We start from the raw sequence: 27,297 nt of genomic DNA on the forward strand, positions 1-27,297 counted from the left end.
ATGGTAAAATACTATATGTAGCCATAATACAATACAACTTTTACTTATATCTGTACATTCAAGGAAACTGTGCGGGTCAGATGTATCGACATTTCGTTCTGTATACACGTGTACTAGAATGACAATAAAGTAGATCTGAATCTGAATCTACAAGTAATATTGATAAAATGCAAAATAAAATGATTATAGAGTTTCTTTAAGTATTACAGTTAATAGGAGGAGCTGCTGGACCACTTGCAGGACTAATATATATATATATATATATTTTTTTCCCCTTCTTCCTTTTTTGATTTGATTTTGAGTATGCCTTTCCTGCAAGAAAAATATCCAACAGGGCTAAACACTTAAAGGATTCGGCCTACTTCTTTATGATTACCCAAAATATTGTTGTATTTTACAGCTTTTTGTGTGCAAATATATATATTTTTTATTGTTAATGTTGTTGTTGTGCTGTGTTCAAATAAAAAGCCACTAGTGATCTATACGTGTGCTGCTTTCAGAGACCTTCACGGGCCTAATTGGCCAAACATTAGATTTTTTTCTCTGTAATTACCCCTTTATGCAGAATTTGCATATTTCATTGTATTTATTAAAGCTGCTAATGAGTACAGCTTAGATAATGCAACTTGAGAATGAGTGATATAGTTTCTGAGCCAAGGTATGTCTGCGTTAGTTGGTTGGATGCCTTAACCACTAGGGTCTGAGGCAGTGTTTTTCAACCAGTGTGCCAAGGCACACTAGCGTGCTGTTAGACCTTGTCTAGTGTGCGGTTGGAATTTTCCCGATTTTATCTTTCCAAAAAAATCAGGCCATTGTTCAGTATTTTTCCTTTCTTCAGACAAGGAATTGTAATAGTCATCCATATCAGTAGGTGGCAGTAGATTTTTACATACTTTTTATATATTATCTGCTCATGAGGTAGCACAGTACATTTAATAACTTCATTTGTTTAACAAAGCAGTTTAAGATGATTGCACTGTAAAAAAAAGAAAACATAAATAAAGCATATCATTCTTTTTTATTTTAGGTATCATTTTCTTCTTTTAATATAAATTACCTGGTAGTACAGTGAAATATTTGACATGACTTCATTTTCAAGCATTTTCGACGGACAATGCATCTCTGAACTTTTTTTTTATAAATAAAAGTGTACCTTGGTTCAAAAAGGGTTGAAAACACTGGTCTAAGGGGCACCCTTTCCTGTGGTGTATCTTGGGCAAGTGTGTGGGCAAAATGTTTAGAAGTGACAAGTTTATTTTCACATCATGAAAACACCCATAATCATGAGCACTTCATTCACTTTTTTTAGTTGCTTCAAACTGCAGAGTTGACATGTCATTTCTTTACACCTCACGTGGGTGTAAATTTATAAAGCTTTTAGTCGACCAACCACATGCTTCTGGTATCTTGTTTGCCCCATCTGGAACTCATGACTCGCATTGCTGCTGCCGTCACATGTTAGACTAACTCAAACATCTGTGCGGATCCAAAAGTATAAAGGCAAACTACTTGCGTTTATGTTAGACTACTGCAATAAAATGATGATATTATAACCGTTAAAATAAGTATTTTCAGATAATAATTCGATAAGATGTCCTTTAATGGAAGAAACTTACCCGAAGCCGCACACAGCCTCTTCTGGACCCCCGCATCATCTTGTCCTTTGACTGAAAGGAATCAGAGCGTCACTTTATTTAATAAGAAAATTCCATGTGTTTGCTGAAGTTGAATCCCAAGAAAAACTGGATCGAACTGTTAAAATTCACAAAGGTCTCAGTGGTTTACTTACAATTCTTGAGATCAAAAAGCTAGTAAAACTTGCTGCTATTATTGTTACACAGTTTTTTTCTCTGTTCATCCAGATGCAAGGTTAGCTAGTTTCAACTTAAAAGTCACAACTTCAAGTTTATTTGTATATCCCTTAATCACAAGGAGTATCAAAGGGCTTCACAGACCACAGACCATTACAGACAAAATACGTATAAGTTGACTAAATCACAAACACAAATGAGCTTTAATAGCATGCATGCATCTCTATCTATTATATATATATATATATATATATATATGTATATATATATATAATATTATAAACATATTTACATTCAACAGAATTTATATTACGATTGTGTTATAGATTAATAAATTGAACGTAACCACTTACTCTTAAGGGGAGACTTGAACAAAAATAATATTACTAGTAGCCTAACTTAATACGATGGTGACTTCACAAACTGATATTAAAAAAAGGGCTGACTTAAAGAGGCAGATATTTTCTCGTCTTGACAATTTTGTACATCAGTATGTTCCATAAACAGAATGATAACAACAGGGTATTAGAAAAAAATAAAACATTGCATTGTTTACAATAAACCGAAAAGCGCTTTATGAATGCAGACCATTTACCGTCTATCCCAATAAATCAATCATGAACGATATTTATAAAATAGTCAAAATATAATTGAAAATAAAATAAATGTATAAATGAAAATTTGTCGTCAATCTATCCGATTCAAAACAATAGATATCTATTTGGATGAGGGGTGTCAAACAGGCGGCCGGTGCAAGAGAAAAACGAGCTGCAGGTTGAAATATATGCACTTGATGTTGCTAAAACTCTGTGTCTCTCACAAACTCTGTACTTGTATTTCTTTCTCTTTCTCCCCTTTTCTCTCACTATCTCTCTCTGTTTCGCTCTCTTTCTCTCTGTGTCTTTTTACATTCGAGCGCTCGTCTTGGGATCAAGAGGTCGCAGATTCGATTCCCGGCTCCTCCGTGTTATGTGTCGAAGGGTCCTTGGGCAAGACACTAAATCCCTAATGCCCCCAATAAGCAGGTAGGCGCCTTGCATGGCTGACTCCCTATTGGTGTGTGAGTGTGTGTGTGTGTGTGAATGGGTAAGTGTGAAGCACATTGTAAAGCGCTTTGGAAGGTCTTCATTGACTTGAAAAGCGCTATAGAAATGCAGACCATTTACCATTTTGCTCCCTCTTCCTTTTTTCCTTTTCTCTCTCTCTTGCTTTCTCCTCTCTTTCTATTTCTCTTTGAATTATTTTATCTCTCTCTCTTTTCCCCTCTCTCACTATTTCTCTCATCTCTTTTGTTTCTCACCCTCTCTCTCTTTCCCTTGCTCTATTTCTTTGTCCCACCCTCTCTACTTTTCTCTCCCTCTTTCTCTTATTTATTTCTCTCTCTTTTTCTTTCTCTCTAATCAACTAGTCTGGCCCCGAGGGAATGTCTGTTCTATCGTGTGGCCCCCAAGTTAAAATGAGTTTGACACCCCTAATTTAGATAAATAGAGGTAACTCATCTTCTTTTTATTTCCATCCATCTATTATCTGTACTGCTTATCCTCAGCATCTCAGCCATCTTCGACCAGTGGGCAGGGGACACCCTGAACTGGTTGCCAGCCAGTCGCAGACCACACAGAGACAGAACTCACTCGCTCATTCACACCTAGGGAAAATCTGGACCGGCCAATCAACCTGAAATGCATGTCTTTGGGAATTTGGGAGGAAACCTTAGTGCCCAGAAGAAACCCACGTAGGGATGTGGAGAACATGGAAACTCCACATAGGGAGGCTGTGGTAGCTGGACATGAACCCTGAACCCCCGTGCCGCCCTTCATTTTATTTATCACTAGTTATTCTTCTCCAGGGCCATATAAATATATACATATACAGTATACACATATATGCGAGAACAAGATTAAATAATAAAGTGATGATAAAAAATCAAATATTTACAAGGGAGTGCTTGTAGACAAGCCCATGTTGAAAGTGCACCAGAACAACAGTGTGCTGAAAAATAGTGCAATGACAACAGCAACATATTTCCAGCAGAAAAATATAATAAGACATACATTTTTCTCTATATAGGCAAGGTATTTTAGTTTTTCACGGTCGTGTGCCTGTTTGGAGTGGTGATGGCCCTAGGGAAAACTGTGCCTATAAGTCAGGGGTCGGGAACCTATGGCTCGCGAGCCATATATGGCTATTTCTATGCGTATCTGTGGCTCAGAGACCAATTTGATTGCATGCAAAATTTCTCCATCTTGTTCAAAACCGGGATTGTCTATCCTATTCAGGTACACGTAAAGCCAAACCAAAGCTACATGCGAAGGCAACACTTCGCAGTATATATAGGGCACGTTTTTCACTACAATTTACAGTCAAGGTGTCACACAAAAAAAGGGGAAAAAAAAACTCGTTTTGGCCGTACGACGCTAAAGAATCCTTTATTTAAAAGTTCACTATATAATCTGTGTTCAGTGTTCAGATACTTTATGATGAATCCACAGAACTGTAAATACGCCAAAACACCGGAAGAGAACTTAGTCATTTGATTGGGTGAGTGGGAGGGATGGGTGGAGCTATGCAAAAAGTGCAAGCGCCAAAAGTAAGCACATCAGGCTCCCTGTTCTCAGAATGTTGTGACGTTTTTACAAAATAAATGCTTGCATCTGGTTTTGAAACCAATATGTATGAAAAAAAGGGTCAAAAGGAGTTTAACCGATCCTGAGTAATTGCAAGAAAGAGACAAGTTTAAAGTGGTCTGTTTGTTGAATTTGGGACAGGGGCTCTGGCATTATTCTCTTTTCATAATTTTTATCAAATCATCAAAAATAAATGTGCTGAAGACTAAGCTTTTGTCTGGGGCGCGGGTTTAGCAATTTAGTAAATTTGTCTCATAATATATGGTGTGGCTCTTTCCCAAAATAAAATTAATATTTTTTGCTTTTATGGCTCTTTGAGTCAAAAAGGTTCCCGACCCCTGCTATAAGTCCTTTGTTACAAGGGATTTGAAGCGTCTGCCAGATGGCAGCAAGTCATAATATTGCCATCTATCGTATTCTAATATTTTTTATTTTTATTTAAATCTTTTAAGCCTTTCCCTACAACTTTATCCTGGAGTGCCACATGCAATCTCGTTATAAACAATGCACACCCCGTTGTAATCAATGACAAGACAATTTCATTTGTTTCTCATTATCATTCCCTACTGCATACACACATGCAAAATTTTAAAAAAACAAACTTAAGAGTGACTATTGCCAATAACAACATAAGCACTGACAAAACCTGTCAAGACTGTATAAGTCCTTCTATTTATCCTAAACAAACTAATTTAATTAGCTACCGCCCAGTTTCATTTAGGTAACGTAGCTAATACAATTATTATTGTTTTACACAAAACATGTGTATTATTATAATGAAAATGATAAAATAAATATTTAAACATTTGATGGTATGTTAATGTTAATTAAAAAATTGTCGATTTGAGCTGATGCTAACCGTGTAGCTAAGCGGAAGTAAGAAGCAATCACTGTACAAGGATTGGTCAAACGTACCTCACCGAGCTTCCTGATTGGCTAATATGCGGACCCGTCACCGAGTAAACTAGCCTGTTGGTTCCCTAACTCCCGACAAACAGCAAAAGGCCCTCAACGGAACAAACGATTGAAATACCGAACCGGAGAAAGCCGACATACCGTATAATAAGAAAGAAGTCCAGCGTTGTAGTCCAAAACGAACCAGCGGTACTGCCAACCTTTCATGACGTTAGTCCACTTGCTCAGTGGCCCTTCCATGATAGACGCCATTTTTACAATAGCAAGGACTGGGAGGAGTCGGATATGCTTTGGTGTGACGTCACCAAATTATACAGCCAACCCTCGTTCACCGCGGGGGTTACGTTCCCAAAAAAATAGGCAAAATCTGTAAAGTGGAAACATTCATTTTGATTCAAATTATTATGGAGTTGACCCCTACTCAGTGACGTTTTCACTATGGCAGGGGTGGGCAAACATTTGGAGTTGCGGGCCTCATTGAGTAAACAAAAATGGTAAAAAGGGTAATACAATGTTGTTTGTTGTATCTACTGATATTTACACATAAATGTTATATTTCTTTTTTGTATATAAATAAAAGAATAATGAAATTGCATTAACAATACAGAGTGTTTCAAAACCAAAGTAATTTATTGTGTCCTTTTTACATTATTTGATAGTATGCATAGAAAGTCTCATATGCAATACACCTACCTCAGAATTTCACTCATTAAATCTGATAAGTATCTTGATAAATAAAATAAATACATGATAAAAAAATAGCAAGGAAAGAAAAATGAGGCCAGCTTGGAATGTACACTGCGGACAAGAGTGGCACCACAACAACATATTATTATTATAATAAGTATTTTTTTTCTCCCCCATTTTATGCACCTTATTACATTTTTAACATTTTCGTTAGGTGTGTCGGAAAGGCTATGTGTGGCCGGAGGGCCGTAGTTTGTCCAACGTCTGCTTTACGGTGTGAATAGATTTAGACCTCTTCCCTGCAGTGCACTCATAACACCATTCATCCACATCAATCGCGGCCTTCCCCTTGGTCTCCTTCAACTTACTTCTCCTCTGTAGATCCTCTTCAACATTCACTCCTCATCCATCCTCTCCATGTGTCCAAACCAACCGAGTACTCTCTCATTCACACGCTTGCTCAGTTCCACTACTACTCCAGTTCTGTCTCTCACAATTTCATTTCTCAATCTATCCAATCTTGTCACTCCTAACATACTCCTCTAACACTTCATCTCAAAAACATTTAATTTCCTTCTCAAATTTGCATTCAGGCTCCAAGTCTCGGCACCATACAACACAGTGGGCACAATCACACTCTCATACTCGTATTACTCAAACAAATACCAAATTCAAATAAAAAACAATTAGAAATGACGAGTGAATGTCAAGGCAAACATGAAATCGACATACTATGCCAAACATGATTATGCTGATCTAGATTTCTCATATATGATTATTTCTCTTGTGTGATGAAGACATGTGATTTAGGTTACTCAAAATGCCTTGTTATAAAAAAAATCTAATTAGATGACTATAGCAATGTGGTCTTTTGTTTGTCTAGAATACAGGACCAAGATAAGCACTGGCTTTTTCCTGTCTACCTATTTATCCTTCTGTCATGTGAATTGTCTATCAAAGCTGTTGATTTTGAATTCATTGTCTGTTTTTAATGACCAATGGAATAAATCAAATCTGGCACGCTGTTTTATATAGGTTACTGACATACAGGTAGGGAATTTGCAGAGGGACCGCTTTGCAAATAGGAAAGAAGAAAACTGCATGATCCACATCAGCGAGACCGCGAAAAGCAATTTTGTCCTAGCGAGCAGAGCCGGACCAAGGCATAAGTGAACTAAGCGGCCGCTAGGCGGCACTAAAGAGCGGTAAACTTTTTTGGAGCCAACTTTTTCCCCAAAGTGACTTTCGAGTGTCTACAACAAAAAAAACTTCTACAGAAATACTACAGAAGCACAACACAACTAAATATCAAATATAGTGCTTACAAACAAGGACCTCATTTATTATTTTGCTTTCATTCGAAAAAAAAAATTCTATAAAAATACTACAAAAATACGATGATACAAAATACTGCAGAAATATCAGCCCAGAATTACTATAAAAACATAAGTACAGTAGTACTACAAAAATACTAAAGAAATATGACAAAAATAATACTATGGGAATACTACCCCAAAAATTACACACACACACACACACACACACACACACACACACACACACACACACACACACACACACACACACACACACAGGTATATATTACTAAAATACTGCTTTGGAAATACATCCAAAATATGTCTACAAAAATACTACAAAAACACCACTTCATAAGAATATAATACAAAACACTACCAGAAAAATACTACTACAGAAACACTACTACAAAAGTACCACAACCAAAATGCTGCAAAAATACAGCAATACTCCGAAAAAATCTATTATGGAAATACGACAAAATACTGCAACAATAAAACTACAATAATACTTTACTACAGAAATACTACAGATGTACATAAACAATTCTACTTTGGAAACACTGCGAAATACAACAGAAATAGTACAAAAATACAAAAAAAATAATAATAGAGTATTGCTACAAAAACACCAAAAGTACTGTATTACTACAAAAATACTACAGATGTACATAAACAATTCTACTATGGAAACACTGCGAAATACAACAGAAATAGTACAAAAATACAAAAAAAAATAATAATAGAGTATTGCTACAAAAACACCAAAAGTACTGTATTACTACAAAAATACTACAGACATACAATTAAAAATCTACGATCGTAATACAACAAATACAGAAATAATAAGAATTTACTATTATGGAAAAACTAGTCAAGTCAAGTCATTTTTATTTGTATAGCCCTTAATCACAATTAGTCTCTAAGGGCTTCACAAGGTATTACATATAAGAAGTTTAGGTTATTCGTATGCTATAGAGTAGAAGTGAGTTTTAAGCCTAGATTTAAACATTTCCACCGAGGTTGCAGATCGGATCTCAGGGGGAAGAGCATTCCACAACACCGGTGCCCGGATGGAGAACGCTCTCGAACCAGCGGAACACTTCTTGGCTCTTGGGATCACCAGGAGACCGGCGCTCTCGGAACGAAGGCTTCGGGCTGGGACATAGGGGGGGATCAGATCTGAAAGATATGAAAAAAAACCTACAACAGAAATAGTACAAAAATAAGACTAGAGTAATACTACAAAAAAAACTACGGAACTTCACCAAAGATTAAAATACAGAAATACTAAAAACATATTTTTAAAAAGTACAACTACGGTAACGCTTGAAAACTAAATATCAAATGAGGTGCTTAAAACAGGGACCTTATATATTATTTTGCTTAATTGGGATCGTTTTAAAACTAATTTAACGAGACGGATCTAGTTCAGAAGAACTATACCATGTAAATGTCTGTATGTATATTTATTCCCAGATGAAAAAAATGAATCTTTTTCCAAGATCAGCCCCTCGACCCAAAATTTCGGGCCCAATGCAGCCCCTGACTCTAAATAGTGGCCACCCCTGGATTAGAACATGGAATGAGTTCTCCTAGGTATGCAAATGTCATGATTACAGATATGATGCTTCTTTGGCGCCAACTGCCTCGGACTCTGATTGGCTCTCTGTCCCTATTTAAAAACACTCTTATCTGTCCCCTTTTGTCAGTCCGTCTGCAAACCTAAGTTTACTCCAGGCAAGCCTTTTTCGACCCTGACTCCCACCTGTTTTTGCTCCCGTCTGTTCCCCGGCTTCGACCCATTTTTTTGATCCTGACCGCGTCTACTCCCTTCTCCTAGCTTTCGACTCGTTTCCGAGCCCGACCACGTTTTTGCTCTCCTGTTCTGGCTACTGACCAGTTTTTCGTTCCAGACACCGCCATCACTTGCCACGGAAGTCCCACTTCCGCGTTCAGAGCAACCTGCTTCCCAATAGTGGATGCAAGCCTTTGCTTTTTTCCAATAAAACTGAAAAAAACGTAACACAAGTGGGTCCTGCCTCCGTTCTGGTCTTGACAGCAAATGATCAAGTAAAAAGGGGCCCCAAATCAAATTTTGCTTTGGGCCCAATGAAGGCTCTAGCCAGCGAGGGTGTAATGTATTCCGATAAAGGTAACACAAAATGGCGGAATACATTAACATGCTTCATATGAAAAGAAACAAACGTACACTGCAGCGACTAAGTCATTTCAAAAAGAATGAACCGCTTTGCAATATTCATCAATATCTTTATTATTTACAATAGACTTAACACTGATATGCAAAACTTCACAGTAATATATGTGAGCTTTAAATAAAAACAAAATATAGATTTTGTACAAAAAAAACTATCAACATTTATCTTTTCAATCCATGTGTCGATTCACATATTAAATTATGTTGCGTCTGTAGGCTTTCATTGCACTTTTACACTTTGGTATTATGATTGGCGGCAGAACTCGAGATCAATCAAGGCAGATTCTAACTTACCCGAGTCCGATATATGAAGAAAAACTGGAGCTTGTTTTATTCATAGACCCTGTTGGCGGCATTTTTATTCATATCTGTTGAAACGTTGTCACACTAACAAATAAAAAGAAAAAAATCAATGACTGTGTTTCCATGCAGGCAATAATCCATTTAGAAACGGAATATTGGATTTATGGGGTAATACAGATGAATTTTATACATGCCTGGAGTTTAACAAGCAACCCCCGATGGAGTTTGCGAGTAATCCGATTACAAGGATATGAAGTAGATGTCGTTTTCTGCATGTCGCGTTGTACGTTATATAAAGGATGATTTTGTTCATGTTACTCACCAAATTAAACCGAGTACCGCTCTCCAAAAGTGAGCTTTGTCCTCTGTTGACAATTTGTGCTCGTATGTGGCTAGCCAGAGGCATAGACTTACACAATACATCGATGGATACAACTGTGGAACCAACATTACAGGACAAAGATGATAAATATATCATAACGTTCTTGATTTTTGTGTGATGCAATTAAAACTACGTGGATGTTCATCTAATCAGCAATATCAAAGGGAAAGTGTGTATTATCTGTGCAGTTCTGCACTGCCTAAAATTAAATACAGTTATGGCCACAATCCATTATTCCTGGTCAACTATTGAAGAAAGCAGGGGAGTTTTTTTCTTCCGTACGGATCGCTGAAGCGTGCAAGTTTGGCCTGCCCAAATTGGCCGCAATTCATTATCCCTTGTCGACTGTTGCTGAGAGCATGGCCCGGAAGAGCGCATATTTCTCCTTGTTCTCTCCGCCACAACAATATGCGATCGGGGGACGGCAGAATGCATTTTTGTCCGGCCTGGTGGCTTGTTCCCATTCTGTGCAAAAAAAAGTGAACCTCAGTCGTGCTGCTGTAATTCATTATCCCTGATCGCATATTTCTGTGAGCGTAGCCTGCCAGAGCACAACTGTATCGGACCTGGTGGCTATTTATTGTCATTGCTGTAATCAGCCTTAAATCTACCTCTATTGTGCTGCTGCAATTCTTTATCCCCAATTCCCAAGTCCGAGCAGTGACCAGCAGAAGTCACTTGTCAGTAGGCGTGTTGTTCTGGCCTGGCTAAAATTAAATAAATGGTTATGGCAGCGATCTGTTATCCAAACTTGATTCTTGCCAAGAGCAGGGGCCGTCAGAAAGCACTATTGTTTTTTGGTTGAGGCCCCCCCCTAAAATGATGTGGAGTCTTTTTACCGTGATCCATTATCCACAGTTGACTATTGCTGAGAGCAGGGACCGTCTAAAAGCACTTGTTTTTTGTTAAGGCCACTGAGACGTGTCGTTGAGGCCTGCTAAAATGAACTGCACTGTATTGGCTGTGGTCCATTATACCCAGGCGAGAGCATCGGTAAAAAGAGCAAATTTGTGTCATGGGTGGCGTCCTTTTTTCCAGTTGTTTCAGCATAAAATAAACAACACCCGTTTTGGTTGCAATCCATTATCCCCAGTTGACTCTTGGTAAGAGTGGGGCCTGAGTGGGCAAATTTGCGTCATACGCGGTGGCTCTTTTTCCTCTCAGTCTACCTAAAATGAACAGCACTGTTGCGGCAACGATCCATTAGTGCTGGTTGACTATTGTTGAAGGCGGGGTCCGGCAGAGCGCATGCTAAAAATGGAGGGACGGTTCCTACCATAATTTTCACATATCATATGGAGGTTCCCAGTAATCCTTTTCCATTTGGATCATTGCCTGCATGTAAACGTACTCATAAATACATTTTTGATGGGACAAATAAAGCAGCTCAAGATACATTTAGAGCAACACAAATCTGGCACATGAATGTTTTTGATAAAGGCTCACATAAAAGGCACCAAGAACCACAAAAAAACATTTTGGCTGGCGCTATCTGAGACTCACGGTAACCGCAAACGTATGTGTTCTGAACCTGCAGTGCTTTTTCAAGGGTTATTAAACTCGTACACGTGCCGACCGTCTAGTGTCCGAGGCCCTTATCCAGTGTACATCAAGCTGTGAGCACAAATAAACGGCGTGATCTCACATGTGCATAAATGTACAATTCTTGCAGTTTGTGTTCTATAAAACAGAGCAGTAATTCATTGTGGTGGGAACAGAGATAATGGCACGTATGGATTGAAGAATACATTCAGAAGCGACAGGGGTGCAGATATTATTTATTAAAAATAATAAAAATTTAAAAAAAATTTCTAAAGGGGACTTTGTTATTAGAGTATTTTTATGTTCTGTTCATCAATTCATTTTTTCCATTTTTGGGAATATCTTTTCAGTATTTAACCATTTTCTTTCATAAATTTTTACCTTTTTCGGACTAATTTTTCATTGCTTTATTTTTAAAAAAAAATCTGTGCTTACAACAGACGGATAAAATGAAAAAAAAAGGAAAATAATCTGGGAAACCGAAAAATATTAAAAAAAAAAAACAACTGTAAAATGTTTTTTATATCAAACAGAATGTTAATAAAAATATTTTTTTAATGTATTCAGGGGAAAGATTTAAATCTGAAAATGTTCAGAGAACAGAATTTTTATATATATATAAAAAAAGAAGAAATCCCAAATTAAAAAAGAATTAAATATATTGTTTATAATCCGAAAATGAGAAAAAAAGAAAAGAAACAAAAGCCTTTAAAACTAGTCAGAAATAACGATTTGGAAAAACTGAAAAAAATACAATGAAAAAAATAAATGAAAACCAAATAATTAGAAAAGAATTTATATATATATATATATATATATATATATATATATATGTGTATATATATATATTATATAATAATAATGAAAAACAAATAAATATTCAATTAAACACAAACTTAACAAAATTTAAAATAAAAACAAAACATAAAAAAAATCAGAAAGATTCAGAATATTTAGGGAAACAGAAAAAAAAACAGGACTGCATTTTATTTCCCCCCGCTTCTGTATTTACCTCACAACACTGATAAATTATCTTGAAAACTCCAGGATTAAAAACTCTCACTTGTTCCCCATCATTGAGAGAAAACTCCTCATTCTGTGACGACACATAAATTGTTTTGAAGATTCAAAATAAAACACATAATTACTCACCCCCCCCCCCCAAAACATCTGCTTATACGCAAAAACAAACAACAATAATTTAAAATTCAAAGTTCATAGACATTTTTAAAATCATTCTTTCAATCAAATCATGTACAAATCGCCCGTGTGCTGCCAATTCACTTGTCCTGTGTGATAATTGTGTGTGATTTTGTTTCCAAAATGCACCAAAACCGCAAAGGCTTGTCTGCTCCCGCGTTGTCCAAAAGACGCAAGGAAACTTTAAAAGAAAACTGTCCCCAAAGACATTGACCCTGTGCTCCTCTCGAGGACAAAATGTGGTTACAGAAGCACATCCCAGATGAAAAAAATGAATTTATCCTGCAAATTGACGTGGCAGAAATGATATTCGTTCAAAAAAAAAACATTCATTTTTTAATGTCATTATTGTGGAGAAAAAAAAGAGTACTTTTTGAATCCGAGCCACTATTGTTATTCTGTGCTTCAATATCTAAAAACTAAACCCAACTACAATAGAACCCCCAGGATACGGCATCTTCACCTTACTACGTTTCACATTACATTGTGGAATAAGATACTTTCTGCCCCCTCTTTTCAGCCCTTCTATACTAAATTAACAACTAATTATTTTGCATGCCCAAAAATATATAAAATTTAGTATTCCTGTTTACGACAAATTATGTCCAAGATGACTATCTGCTATTGTTCGATGTCAAATAAGATGCTATTAGTTTGCGTCACGGAATCCCTCCCATGACGCCTTTCTGTCTCTTCATTCAGTTCAGAATCTTGTGTACTTTGTGAGGAATTTGTGAGTTAGTGCGATAAAATTCAGTATAATTTTGTCCTGTTTTCATTAGCTATGAAAGCAGTGGCAGTTTTAGGCACAGGTGAGGCGGGTAGCCACCCGGGGAGGCATTTTCACCATGACACATGGGGGAGTGGCACAAGAATTGCAGAGACGGACAAGGAAAAGCGTAGGGGAAGGACAGTGTTGCAATGGGACAATTCCCCTCTGACTAGCTCTCTTAAAATGAAAGACCGCTGGAGAATTCCCTGTGTTACTATCCATAAAAAAAATTGTTGGAGGCTCCTCTCTTATGTGTGTGATTGCTGTATAGGAATACACGTATATTTTATTATTTTGTATTATTACGGTTTTCGCCTTTTTTGATAAATATTTGCCATTTTATGTAAATATTGTATTTGCATTTTTTGCTAAATGTTAACCGTTGTTATGTATACAGTGTATTTGTATTTATTATGGAAGCATTTGTACAATTGACAAATATATCTACCACTTTCATTCGTGTTTAATGTGTCTCACCCAGGAAGAAATGTAGTGTAGAACCGTCACTGTACGGTAGTCTTTTTCAACCTTAGGCACAGTTGAAAATTTCCCTTGTTACAGTACGACAATTAATTACTGTGCCGCGGCTCAGTGTTCGAAATACAGTTAGTTATGCGTCCCAAGGCTTGCAGTGATGCTAAAGGATAAAAAAATAAATAAAAAAAACATAACCACGGTAACAAAGCTGGAGGTTTTAGAGGAACTTGAAATTGCAAGAGAATTTGCATGCACGTCACAAATGTATCAAGTTGTTTTATGTACGTCTACATATTAAACGGTCATGTCTTAACATTTAAAATTTGTTGTGTTTGTGCAGACGATTCTGTGGGTTATGAGTCTCATACGTCTGCTATTGGTCAACATCAAGTAAGATACTGGCCTGCTATTGGCTGAAGTACCTCCCACTTGTGTGTTTTGTAAAGACTTTGCGAGTTTTTGCAATCCAATACTGTATTTTTTGTACAGTATTTATTTGCTATGGGTCCAAAATGACGAAGGAGAAACAACGACATAATAAGCATACGGAAAAGGCACACAAATTGCTACGCCTGCTCAGTTGTTGATCTGAAGTAAAAATAAGGAGGCAATTTAAGCAAGGAAGTCTTCTAAGCACACGGAAATCTTCATAGTTTTCAAGTTCCATTTTTGTTTCTATGCCCCGCCATATGGCAATTTCACTTTCCGATCCCGACCTTAGAACGGATTAATGTCAAATCCCGGGGGTCTACTGTAATGCAGTTAGTGCAGTGTATTTCACCGCAATGAATTGCACAGAAAAAAACGACCTAGTGGTGTATTTGAGATATAAATGGCACATGCTGAAATCCAAAGTATTTTCTTGTTCAAAAATGGGGAGAGGCACAGTCGATTAAGAGTCTGGTTTGCGATCTAGCAAATATGGAAGAATATATGAAAGCCCAAAAGTGCCAAAATACAAAAAGTAAAAACAAACTTTTGGAATTAATATAAAAATTAAGAAATATTTGATTACATTTTTAATTACATAATATTGACACCCTTTTTTCAAAATAGTCTAATTTTTTAGCAAAACCTTTATTATTTCAAAAGGTTGTTTCTATTTATTATATTTTGGCAATCTTGGGCATCCATTTTCTCCAAATTGACTCTTCCTCAAAGCTTTGGAAGCCCAAGTGCGCCAAACACATCCAAATAACATTTTTAGGTTAAAGTGAAAATGTATCCTTTTTTAAATATTGTTTTTTAAAAGCTTGTATTTCCAAGCTGCCGCAATAACCTTGAAATTATGTTTTTGTTTTTTTTATTATTTGTATTTTAGCACACTTGAGCTTCCATTTTCTCCATTCGATTTTGATGCGAAAGCAAAGCTATGGAAGCCCAACTGTGCCAAAACTACAATAAATGCAAACAACCTCTTCCCCCCAAAAATGGAGAGGATTTTATTTTCTTACTGTACACTGTTTGTATTTACACACTACTTTGAGTGGCAATTCATTGGCAGAAAAGTGCTTTACAATTAACAATTTGATTTTTGGATTTGTCTATTTTGGAAACCGTTTTTACATAAAAATAGGGAAATTAGATTTAAAAAAAACATATTTGGTTAAACGCTTTTTATTTCAAAAGCTCGCTTTGATTTATCTTATGTTGGCACTCTTGGGCTTCCTTTCACACATTCATGAAACGACCGTCTGCCAGTCAGAAAGGCGGAAAAACAATCAACACACAATCACAGTCAACATCGGCGACACACTCTTTACATTCACAAATTATGGCAGCCCGGAGCACGTTTGGTTCCGGTTCTCAAAGTATTTACAGATCAAAGTGAAGCGTCCTCACTGGCATTTTATGAAACAGTTTGTAAACAATACAAATTTCGTAGTGATTTCTCTGAGGTACTTTACATATCGACGTGAATTTCTGCAGCGGATAGCGGCAGCTACCTCTGCACGACGTCGCTAATCTCTTTAACGCAGCTGTGCAGGTTGTCCAGGACGCTGTTGGAGCCCAAGCAGCCTCCGGAGCCCGAAGACGATGCCCGCAGCTCCTGGAGGCCGAGCTCCAGCTTGCCTACCGCCTCCCGGAAGGCGAACTTGTTCCTCATCTGGGGGATGGCATCCACATAACCTGAGCAGCAATCCAGCAGCTGGTGCCCTGCGTCCAGGACTTGACTGCTGGACGAAATTTCAGCACCGCCGTGGAGGACGTTGCTCAGGCACTCGGCGCACTCTAGCAACGCTTGCCGGCTTACCCGCTCTGGCGGGACCCGATCTGAAGTTTGTCTGGTTCTCCGAAGTGCCACTTTGGAGGTGGAATTCGGTGCCCCATTAGATATTCTAGCATGATTTGAAGAAGGGGGGACTTGTGGTGGCGGTACAGTCGGTCTGGTGGTGGCCACCCCTCCCGATAAGCGCCCAGATTTGTGTCCTTTTAAAGTGTCCCCGTTTATTTCTGTCTGCAAAGTGGGCGGAGGTGGCGGGGCGCATTTGGGTTTGACCAACCGTGGCCTGTCCCGCTCGGCTTGGTGTTCAGACAGCAGCTTGAAGCGGTTTCCCTGAGAGTCCAGTCCGACCAAATGGGCATCGCCTGGGTTGTTCTTGGATGTGGGGGAGATGAGAACCGGGACTTTGTGGTTGTGGCTTTGTGGAGACGATGACATCTTGGAAGGGGACGACCAGCTTTGCTGTCTTTCCAGACCTGCCCTGCCCTCTGCAGGTTCTCCTACCTCCCCAGCGGCCGCCTTACCAGCAGTTGTGTTCCGAGGTAGCATCTTAGCTTTGGGCCTGTCCCTGATCTGTGCCGTCCCCTCGTCCATCCTCCTTACCAGAGATTCAGGGGGGTGCGATGATCCGTTTTCAGGCTGCGAGGTGGTCGACGCAGTTCTTTCCAAAGGGGTTTTTGCACTACGGTTTCTTGGTAACGTCAAAGCGATCCGCTCCAAATCTGGCAAACCGGATGACATCGAGGAGGTGGAGTTGGACCTAGGGAGTGCTTTAGGGCCCCCACCGTCCCCTGAGCTAACTGCCTTCCCCGTCCGTAACCCAAGGGTCTTTTTGATGAGCCTGGGAGTAAAAAACCCGGCAAGTCCACCCCAGGTTGCACCACTCGTCACCTGTGAAACAATCCCCCCGCCAGGCTTCTGTCCGAAAGTGGCCCCGCAGCAGCGCGATTGAGTCTGGGCGGTCTCTCCATGAGACGGGGATGCTGAGAACGCCCCCAAAGTGTCCGACTGCGGGAGTGGCGGCGGAGGGGTGAAATCGGCGGTGGGCTCGTATTTCTTGTGCGGCTGCGTTTCCATCTCTCGGAAGGAGCTGCTCCGTTTAGGGGGCGTCGGGAGGTTCTGTTGATGCTGGGAGGACGGCGAGGAGGACGAGGAAGACGACGAGGACGATTGCTTCTTTTTGATGAAGGAGCTAAAGAAGCTCGTCTTGCGGTCTCGTGTGAAGGTCCCAGTGTCCAGCGAGTCTTCTAAAAGACTCCCAGGAGATTTATCGCGGGGTTGCTGTTTTCTGGGTAGTGCCGGTGAAGAGCCTGCGCGTCCATCGCCTCCCAGTAAGGAAGTCCAGCCTAAAGAGAATAAAACAGAGATTAAAAACAGCTATTTCTTTTCTAAAGCACAAACAAAGTACAGGCTGTTTCAAACAAATCTATACCCTTTGCGAGGTAAATATCAGAGAAAGTACAAAATTTGGGAAAATGTAAGTGAAAAGTATTTACATTGAAGATCATAAGATTTATCTCAAATCTGAATGAGAAATTTAAAAGCATGTGGATTATGTGAACGATTTCATAAATGTTGAATATGCGCACCGCTTGAGGCACGGCATACGCCAAGTTGGTAATCTAGCTCCCGCCCAACACGCTGATGCATTCTTTGGGAAGTGGCCTCCACCAGATGACTATTTATTTTTCTATTTATTTACAAAATTATCTGCTTGTGAGTTAGTACAGGGAAGTCCCTATATTTATTGTAAGACAATATTATTATTCAAAGGATATCAAATGTTTTGAAACACCCTGTATTATTATGCTGGAAAATAACTAAGCTCTTTTAAGTTTTTTTAACTAAAGATCAATTTTTTAAAATTTTGATATATTCAAGTATTAGTTTTCCTTTTAGTAATGTATATTTTAACATATTTAATAAAAAAAATATTAAGTTATTTATTTAAACATAATTATTCAAATATGTATTTCAGCATGCTTTTGTTAAATATTAAAAAAATGTATTTTATTTTTATATTATTACCTGTAACTTATTATTTTGCACTGTGGTATTCAATTTTATCTTAAAATTATTTTGCACCACTATAGCACTTTTTAATTTAATGTGCATTTGACGGGTTTCAATGACAATACACTATTCTAATTGAAGTAAAAATATGAAAGTATTATTTATTTGGCACAAAATAAATCTTGAGAAAAAAACTTATATATTTTTTCTGTACTTGTTGCAGGGATGTAGACTCCCCCAAAAACATTTATTTACAAAATATTTTATGAGCCCCTGCTTGTGTAAAATCTGGCAGGTAACCTAACTCATTTCAAGTATACTTTTCGTTATTTTTATTATCATTAAAACAATTATCAAACATAGGTTATCTGACAAATTAATAAATAAAATCAAAGTAAAATACGAAAATAAAATAAAAAATGTGCTAGTAAAAAAGAAAGAAAAAAGATTACCAATTTATTATTTTTGTTCCCATTAATTTCCTCAGGAAACGCGTTACAGAAAGGTTAACCCCCCCAAAAAATATATATATTTTCGATAAACGTTTGTCAGTGTAAAAACTGGTAGATATGTTATCTCACTATTAAGTATTATTTTATTAATATATTATCTGTTTAAATTTGAATGTATTATTGCATTTATGTTATTGCTTTATATATTATCATTATTATTAAATTTTAGTTTTTTTTTAAATAAAAAAAATCTACTTTTTTTATAATAAAATGTAAGACAAGATTTGATTAATGATTTGTGATTTTTTTTTTAAATTTTACAAGTTTAGTTCCCATCAATTTTCTATTAAACTGCTTATTCCTTATAGGCAAAAAAAAAGTTAAAGAAACAGCATGGAAAAACGTTTCTAAAAATATGACATTATAAAATTAAATACTGTACAAGTAATATATATATATATATATAAAATATATATTTTTTTACAAATGTATAGCTTTGATTTATGACTGGAACACTGCATAAATTCAAGAGCAGCTTTCCCCAAAAAATTGTGTCAGTTAAAATGCTTTGATGAACTCGGGAGAGTGTCAAAAACGTACTTGTGTTTGTGTGCTGGGAGGGGGGAAACAAAAGACAACCACATAGTTGTTTGTGTCACAGACAAGCAAACAGGACAAACATTTTATTATCAACAGGAAGGGAAAAAAATTGCTTTAAAATGTTAGATTCCATAAGAATCAACCCCCAATTTGATTTAGGGAGAGCATAAAAGTACTGCAAAAAATAAGATGTCAGCGTCATCATTAATCACAATGCCACACAGTAAGCCCACCCAGCAAAAAACGGTTGGAAAAGACGACATATATTCCCAAAAAGATTTTATTTACCTGAAAAGACATCCTTTCGGGGTTAAATTCGGGCCACAGTAGACAGATATATAGATAGATACTTTATTCATCCCCGCAGGGAAATTCACATTTCCAGCAGCATCCCTTCGCTGAGAACAATACAATAATAAAGCAAAAGGAATACAATATACAAATACCCAATGTGACGTGCTAATACCCACTGTAGCGTGTTGTATAGAGTATTTAAATAGTGCTACATATAATACACACTGCAATAAAAGTACGGTAATATGCAATGTAGGGGGTGTGGTTTAATGTGGGCCTTTACTCCGCCGGGTGGAGTTAAAGAGCCTCATGGCATGAGGAAGAAAAGATCTCTTCAGTCTGTCCGTGGTACAAGACAGTGACAGCAGTCCGTCGCTGAAGCTGCTCTTCTGTCTGGATGTAATGCTGTGTAGTGGATGTGATGAATTGTCCATGATTGACCGCAGCTTTTTCAGTGCCCGTCTCTCAGCTACTGTTGTCAGGCTGTTGAGCTCTGTGCCCACAACAGAGCTCGCTTTCCTCGCAAGTTTATTGAGACGAGAGGCATCCTTCTTCTTGTCGCTGCCACCCCAACACGCTACCGTATAGAAGAGGGCGCTTGCCACAACTGTCTCGTAGAATATTTTCAGGAGCTTTTTGCAGATGTTGAAGGACGCCAGCCTTCTGAGGAGGTAAAGTCGGCTTTGACCTTTCCTACATAGAGCTTCTGTGTTGGCAGTCCAGTCCAGTTTGTTGTTCAGCTGCACACCCAGGTATTTGTAGGTCTGGACAAATTCTACACCTTCTCCTGGTGACTAATTTTAGAATAAATTTGGTCCATGTTGGAAAGGCTCAACACAACCCAATTTTAGACGTCAGTTTTTGGGCGAAATTGAGTCTAAAAAACCCCAGGCATGGTTCAAATGACACCTTAAATGCTTTGTGTTTATTTCAGAGGAGTGTGGGTTAGCAAAATTCCGTTCGGACAGTGTTAGTTAGCAATATGAATACTATAACAATACATGATCCCAGTTTTATTCGGACTATAAGGCGGACCCCAGAACAGCCTGAAATTTAATGGTGCAATTCATAACACAGCTTGGCTTATACGCAGAGAAAATTGGAAATGCATTACCATATTTGTGCAATAATTGATCAGTCGATACATTTTATCACTGACCACAATTGTATAACAATGGTGATTGAACTGGACAGCAATGTAGGTTTCAGACCAGAGGATGGAGTAATTGTGGCCTGTGCAGTCCTTTAAGATGTTTTGTGAATAAGTGCTATACAAATAAATGTGACTTGACGTGAGCACCAATTTCCTATCTACATGGCCACTAGGGACATGCTTTTTCAAAATTGCACACCATTGAATGCAATACGAACCGGACCGGGATCGCAGCCAGGCGAGCGAAAGATCCTATTCACTAGACCACTAGGGATATAGACGACACATGAAAGGGCATCAGGTCTCATCTTATTATCACAGTATTTTTAATCACAGTACCACCAAATATGTTAGAGAATATTGTTTTCACTCTTTCTCAGCTCAATCTAAGAATTGCGTGTGACAAACGTTTTGAATACATGCAGCCATAAGGTTATATCTTCAGGACGAACAAATTACTTTCAAGTTCCCACAATACCGCTCTCTTCATTCTCTTTGTTCAGTTCAGAATCTAGTGCACTTCGTTAAGACTTTGTGAGTCGGCCGTACCACGGACTGGTTTCATGTCCGACAATACTTCGCGGCCCGGCCCAGAAATAACATCAACAATTTGCTACGCTGACTAGTGTGTGGATGAGATAAGAACTAATGCCTTTTCATTTGTTGTTTGCATTTCTAGTGGGCTAATGTATAGGAACTGGAGTACTCCACATCACGATCAGGTTTTGATTCCCATTGCATTTAATGTTATGCAGTTGTAGGCAATTAATGTCAGTAATATATTCCGACTGATTAATTAATACATAAACACAGCACTTTTATATTCTTTGTGGAACCCTAGCTCTTACAATATTATTAATTCTTGGTGCCCTTTAGTCCGGCTTGCCTTATGGCGGTATTTGCTTGACTAGCTCCTGAGGGTGCGCCTTATAATCCGGTGTTTTATAGTGCGGAATATTATTAATTATTGGCACTACGCAATAGGCCTTCTTAAAGTGTACAAACAGGATTGTGCTCAATCGTTTAAAAAAATAACCGCCCTCCTCTTCAGGCGACGTGCTTGGCGGCGTTGCAGTTGGCCCTTGTCATGCGGGGGGTCCTGAACATCTGTGGGCTCATAAAGGGATGCCCCCGATTGCCCGGCGGCGAGGCGGGTGTGTGGAGCCGTACCTGAGGGGCCGTGCGTGCTGTGGTCTGGCCGCCCGTCGAGCCCGCCCTCGATGTTTTCCTTGTTTTCCGTGTGCTTGAAGGTTGTGCGGGATTTCGAGGGCAGCAGCGGCGTATCGAAAGAGTGTGGAGAGATGCCGTGAGCAGAGGATGCCGTTTTACAGAGCTCCTCTGCTACCTCTGCATTAAATGAATATAAAATCAAAAAATAAAGACAAATTCAAGGCTGAGATTGATACTATAAAACATGTCAAATGCAACAATTTTATCAGCCCTATTAGCTTGACGACATTCGACGACATTTTAGACAGAATTCAGAAAAATATAAACTAAAAAAAAACAATTTTTCGACATTTATGTACTATCATGTTACCTTCTGAGATGCTGGAATCATGAAACATTGTTTCAAAAGCTTGGTGGATCTCTGCAAAGGATGGGCGGTCAAACGGACTCCATTGCCAGCCTAGAAGAAAACCAAATTCAAAAAAGTTTGTTGATTTTTAAGAAGTGATCACAACTACTTTCTTGAAAGAAATCTACTCACATGCTCTCATGAGTTCATAAACCTTAGGCGGGCATCCCTCAGGCTGTTCCATGCGGTAGCCCTTCTCCAGAAGATCATAAACCTGAGACAGATCAATTCCTGGGTATGGAGACATCCCATAGGTGGCGATTTCCCATAGCAGGACCCCAAAGGCTGGAAGAAAAAATTTGAATTGTCAGCTTTGTTAGCAGGAGTAAAGAAGGACTGAATGATCGCTGGTGACTCACCCCATACATCTGACTTAATGGAGAAGGTGTTATAAGCGAGGCTTTCTGGTGCGGTCCACTTAATGGGGAACTTGGCCCCGGCGTGGGCGGTGTAGGTGTCACCAGTCATCAATCTGCTCAGGCCAAAGTCAGCAACCTTCACCACGTGATTCTCCCCGACTAGGCAATTTCTTGCAGCCAGATCCCTAATAAAGGAACAGAGTGGACAAATTGATCACCTTTATTCAAAAAACAACCTGGAACAGAAGCTGTTGGTGTCCTTCTACGGAGCTACATTGAAGAACATTCGGCATAACAGTGTGGTATGCAGGGTGCATGACAGCAGACATGAACAATCAATTTTAATTCTACAGAGTCATCAACACAGTTCAGAAATCATCATCGGCTCTCTTCCCAGTCTAGTTGGCAATGACAGCTTGCACTACCAAAACAGACAAAAATATTACAGTGGATCCCTGGAATACGGTGACCACACCTTACATTTTTACCTTACTGTGTGGAAAAAAGCGATTATTTCAAGCCTTCATCATGGCATTTTCCCCACAGTACATCATCAAAACTTTATTTGGCGTGCTAAAATTCTAAATTGGCATTGATCGTGTGTAGGATGAATTATGTCTCTAAGATCCCTGTTTTCTATTTGTCGATGGCAAATAAAATGCTTGTTTTCTATTGGTCTGCATCCAGGCATGATGAAAATGCCGATTTACTAATGGCTGAACCCCACTCCTACACTCCCTTTCTCTCGTTCCATTCATTTCATCATCTCAAGATTTACCGCACTTCAAACTTTTCATCAGGCAGATCCGCCTTTGTTGTTTTGGTTTCGCGGTTCGAGTTTTTGTCTGCACGTCGATCTCGGCAAACGAGATCTTGTTGCTTTGAGATTACCTCATTGTTGTGATGCTTGTCGTTGAGTGAAGGTTAAGTATGCATACCTGTCAACCTGTTGCCGTACAAAGTACATTTATTATGCATTTTAAGACGTGCACGACGTACAACAAAATCTGTACGGAAAAACGCAAATTTGTCAATTATGGGTGCCATCCGGTATACACCGACTATCACGAAACGGCAAATCAATCAAGTCAAACGAGTTCGAGTTGTGTAGTGAAAGTCTGTCGCTTTTTAGAGAACCGGCTTTTTCAGCTCAACTCATTAAAGAAGTTAAGAAAAAAAGGAAGTATAAAAGGAGAAAATTAAAAAAGACAGGTTTGTGGTTATCCCTTTAATCAGTATATTACCAACAATAATTTAATGCAACAAGAAATTAATTAATAATTTGAATAAGAAAATGTAGTTTTCTACATAATTATATTTGCATGTATTATTTCCTTCTACAGTGAACGTCCAAGCTACTTAATTTTTGAACTTTTTTATAATAAACCTCATTCACGTCGAGCAACTCAGTGTCTCACAACAAAATGTTAATTTACAATATATATGATATAAGGAAACACATGTACAATACAACATGTTAAACTACATAAACAGGTTTGAAACAGGTCTGCCAAAATGGACGAAATTATATTCCTGGTGACGCTATGAGGATGATAATAGATTGGACATTGAGAAGGCATTACAACTGTGGCGGGACAGCAAACCACGAAGAATATATGAACTGAAAAATCTGAAGTGATAACTGCTTTGTATTACCAATTAACTGTGATGATTAAAACTGAATGAATATATAAACTAATATTTCAGCAATATTATTTTGTAAAATGTACAATATTTTTGTGAACTGAAAAATCTGAAGTGACAACTGCTTTGTATTACCAATTAACTGTGATGATTAAAACTGAATGAATGTATAGATTTATATTATATACTTGTCGCCGATTTACAATTTCAACCTCAATAACACTAAATTTTGGGGACCCATAGATCTTTGTTGGGACCCATAGATTTTTGAGCATGCGAGTCCCCGGGACCCATCACTTTTCAGAGGTAAAATGAACAATGATAAGGGCTATTATTCAAAAATAAGCACGTGATTAAAGCAAGGAAATCATATAAGTGTGTGAAAGTCTACGTAAATGTAAGTTTTAAAATCAGTTTTAATTTTAGTCCGTTGTCTCCTCTGCATCCACCCACTAAATCCACTGTACCAGCTCAGGTCACACCAAAAACGTACATACATTTTATTTGTCCTTTACATGTATTATTCATAATGTATTTAAAATATGTACACATTAGAATGTCATTGCATTATCTTTTGATACACATACAATAAAGGCCAGTCTATAAGCGTTACCTTAAAGTTTTTATCAATTGATACTAATAATTACATTCTTTTTATTTAAGTATTTTACTACATGGTTATCCTGTGAGCAATGCGTTGTAAGCAATGTACACTACACTGTGTTAAACAACAATAAAGACAATTCGGGTCTATTTTGAAATGACACCTGGGGCTTTTTTTCACACCTATGAATGAAATTCTTCTTTTCCAAGTATTCCATCGCCGAAGAGATCTGGGTGGCCATGTAGAGAAGAACCACAGCGTTGACTTCCTCCTTGTCGCAGTCCCTCAAGTAATCCAGAAGGTTGCCGTGGGGCATGTACTCTGTCACGATGTAAAACGGAGGCTCCAGCGTACACACACCTGTGGGAGAGAAAACTTTTAAAACTATGTCTTAGGGGTAGAAATTAAAATAATTAAAAAAAAGTAACTGACCGAGAAGTTGAACTAGGTTTGGATGTTTCACCTCCTTCATGACAGCGGCCTCTTTCAAAAATTCCTCCACTTCCATGGTGTCCTCCTGTCAACAAAAAGCAGGGCAGTGTTAATCTAATCTTAAGAGGTGTGGATACATCAGAAATATCATAGGTTAGTAACTATCATATGTTTTTATTTTAATGTTCGAATAGTTTTCATTCATTCATTCTGTGTTTGTTTAACCGAGTACTTTGTGCTTAGATTAATGCGCCTTGTAAAAATACAGCAATGCTGTAAATTTGATTTTTGCAATTCGGAGATGGATTAAGAGCTTGCTCTGTCCACTCCACGCATCGGCCCGGTATTGCAGTACCTCCGGGAACGGTGCATTCGCACTGATTGCTGCATGGCTCTGTGGCAAGGACCTTGACTTGGCCTCTTGGCTGAGAGCAAGTGTCTCGGCCCCTTGGCTTTATAGCGTATTAGGATTTGAACGATAACGGATAATGGATAATTGCTAAAGAATATAGAACAATAAACCATACAAAAACCCCGTGAGATTCAAGGATTATCAGCATGTGTTGGTCAGGTTAGGACTGGATTTGTGTACTGATTCCAACTGTTTGAATTTTGCAATTGGGAGATGGAATAAGAGCTTGCTCTGTCCACTCCACGCATCGGCCCGGTATTGCAGTACCTCCGGGAACGCAAATTGGCTCTGTGGCTAGGACCTTGACTCAGCCTCTTGGCTGAGAGCAAGTGTCTCGGCCCCTTGGATTTGTAGCGTAGTATGATTTGGCCGATGACAGATAATGGATAATTGATAAAGAATATAGAACAATAAACAATTACTGCGATCTACCTGCAGGTGGCCAACTAACAATAATGCAGCCGATGCCCTTTACTTTTTAGTCTTTTGTGAAATGTTTCATACATGAGGCGCACCGGACTAAAAAGCACACAATATAAAACTACAGCAAGGGCTAGGATTACACTAAAAATAGATGAGAACTGAAACGTATTTGTGAATTGATTGATCTGGCCAAATATATCTCTGATCACGATTGTAAAACTTGTAATTCAACAGGTATCAAACCCAGAATGCAGCGGGGCAGGAACCTGACTCTCCCACTCAAGTCATACGAAAAGGCAGTAGGTTTTAAGTTTTAGCTACGGTATCATCGGCCGAGAGAATATTGTCAGACATTTAACCTGTGGTCCAGAAAAGATTGGGGAACAGTAAAGTACAGCATTGGGGTTTAGGGAGCGCCCTTTAGACTGGTGGTTTGTATCTCAAGGTATGATTTTATTGGTGTCACTTTTGGGCTTCCACATTTCTTAGCACCTAAAAAGATGATGAAACAACATCCTACCTTGAGAGTTTTCACAGCAACTGTGAGGTTATACTTCTTCCACATGCCCACATAGACTTCGCCGTACTGGCCGCCTCCCAGCTTGTGCTTCATGGTGATGTCAGTACGCTCCATTTCCCACTTGTCGTGGATGGGTGACACCCCGTAGACGGTAGGCTTGTTGCACTTGGGCGCCGGGTAGTGCAGTGTGGTGACCAGCCCATCTGCTACGGTGGAGTGGTGGTGGACCAGCTCGGCCAAGGTTGCAAAGCGGCTCTCTGAGGTCACATATACCTTGGAGGAAGAGTTAAATAAATATATTTAGATACATTTCCATGCTTCCCTCTTAAAGTGACAGTGTA

General features: G+C 38.5%; 2 protein-coding genes and 1 pseudogene across 7 annotated transcripts in view; 1 reads left to right on the forward strand and 2 right to left on the reverse strand.

Moving 5' to 3' along the window:
* The window catches only part of osbpl9 (oxysterol binding protein-like 9), a 55,017-nt gene extending 49,405 nt beyond the window's left edge, over positions 1 to 5,612 (reverse strand). For all 5 annotated transcript variants that reach the window (XM_088349093.1, XM_088349091.1, XM_088349092.1 and 2 more), the window contains exons 1-2: positions 5,492 to 5,612; positions 1,617 to 1,667 (exon numbers count right to left, since the gene is read on the reverse strand). In XM_088349093.1, the coding sequence (XP_088205219.1) occupies positions 1,617 to 1,667; positions 5,492 to 5,602 (162 nt within the window). In that variant the 5' untranslated portion in view covers positions 5,603 to 5,612. The remainder of the gene's footprint in view (positions 1 to 1,616; positions 1,668 to 5,491) is intronic.
* Positions 5,613 to 15,991: 10,379 nt separating this feature from the next.
* The window catches only part of abl2 (ABL proto-oncogene 2, non-receptor tyrosine kinase), a 43,630-nt gene continuing 32,324 nt past the window's right edge, over positions 15,992 to 27,297 (reverse strand). For both annotated transcript variants that reach the window (XM_088348986.1, XM_088348987.1), the window contains exons 4-11: positions 26,957 to 27,229; positions 25,602 to 25,686; positions 25,352 to 25,529; positions 22,922 to 23,106; positions 22,695 to 22,847; positions 22,524 to 22,613; positions 22,154 to 22,330; positions 15,992 to 17,817 (exon numbers count right to left, since the gene is read on the reverse strand). In XM_088348986.1, coding sequence (XP_088205112.1) covers positions 16,190 to 17,817; positions 22,154 to 22,330; positions 22,524 to 22,613; positions 22,695 to 22,847; positions 22,922 to 23,106; positions 25,352 to 25,529; positions 25,602 to 25,686; positions 26,957 to 27,229 — 2,769 coding nt within the window. In that variant the 3' untranslated portion in view covers positions 15,992 to 16,189. The remainder of the gene's footprint in view (positions 17,818 to 22,153; positions 22,331 to 22,523; positions 22,614 to 22,694; positions 22,848 to 22,921; positions 23,107 to 25,351; positions 25,530 to 25,601; positions 25,687 to 26,956; positions 27,230 to 27,297) is intronic.
* Positions 25,805 to 25,978, forward strand: LOC148354764 (U2 spliceosomal RNA; annotated as a pseudogene).

Source organism: Urocampus carinirostris, chromosome 12 (genome assembly GCF_059441175.1).
Source record: "Urocampus carinirostris isolate Australia breed hairy pipefish chromosome 12, RoL_Ucar_1.0, whole genome shotgun sequence".
Taxonomy (NCBI): Eukaryota; Metazoa; Chordata; class Actinopteri; order Syngnathiformes; family Syngnathidae; genus Urocampus; species Urocampus carinirostris.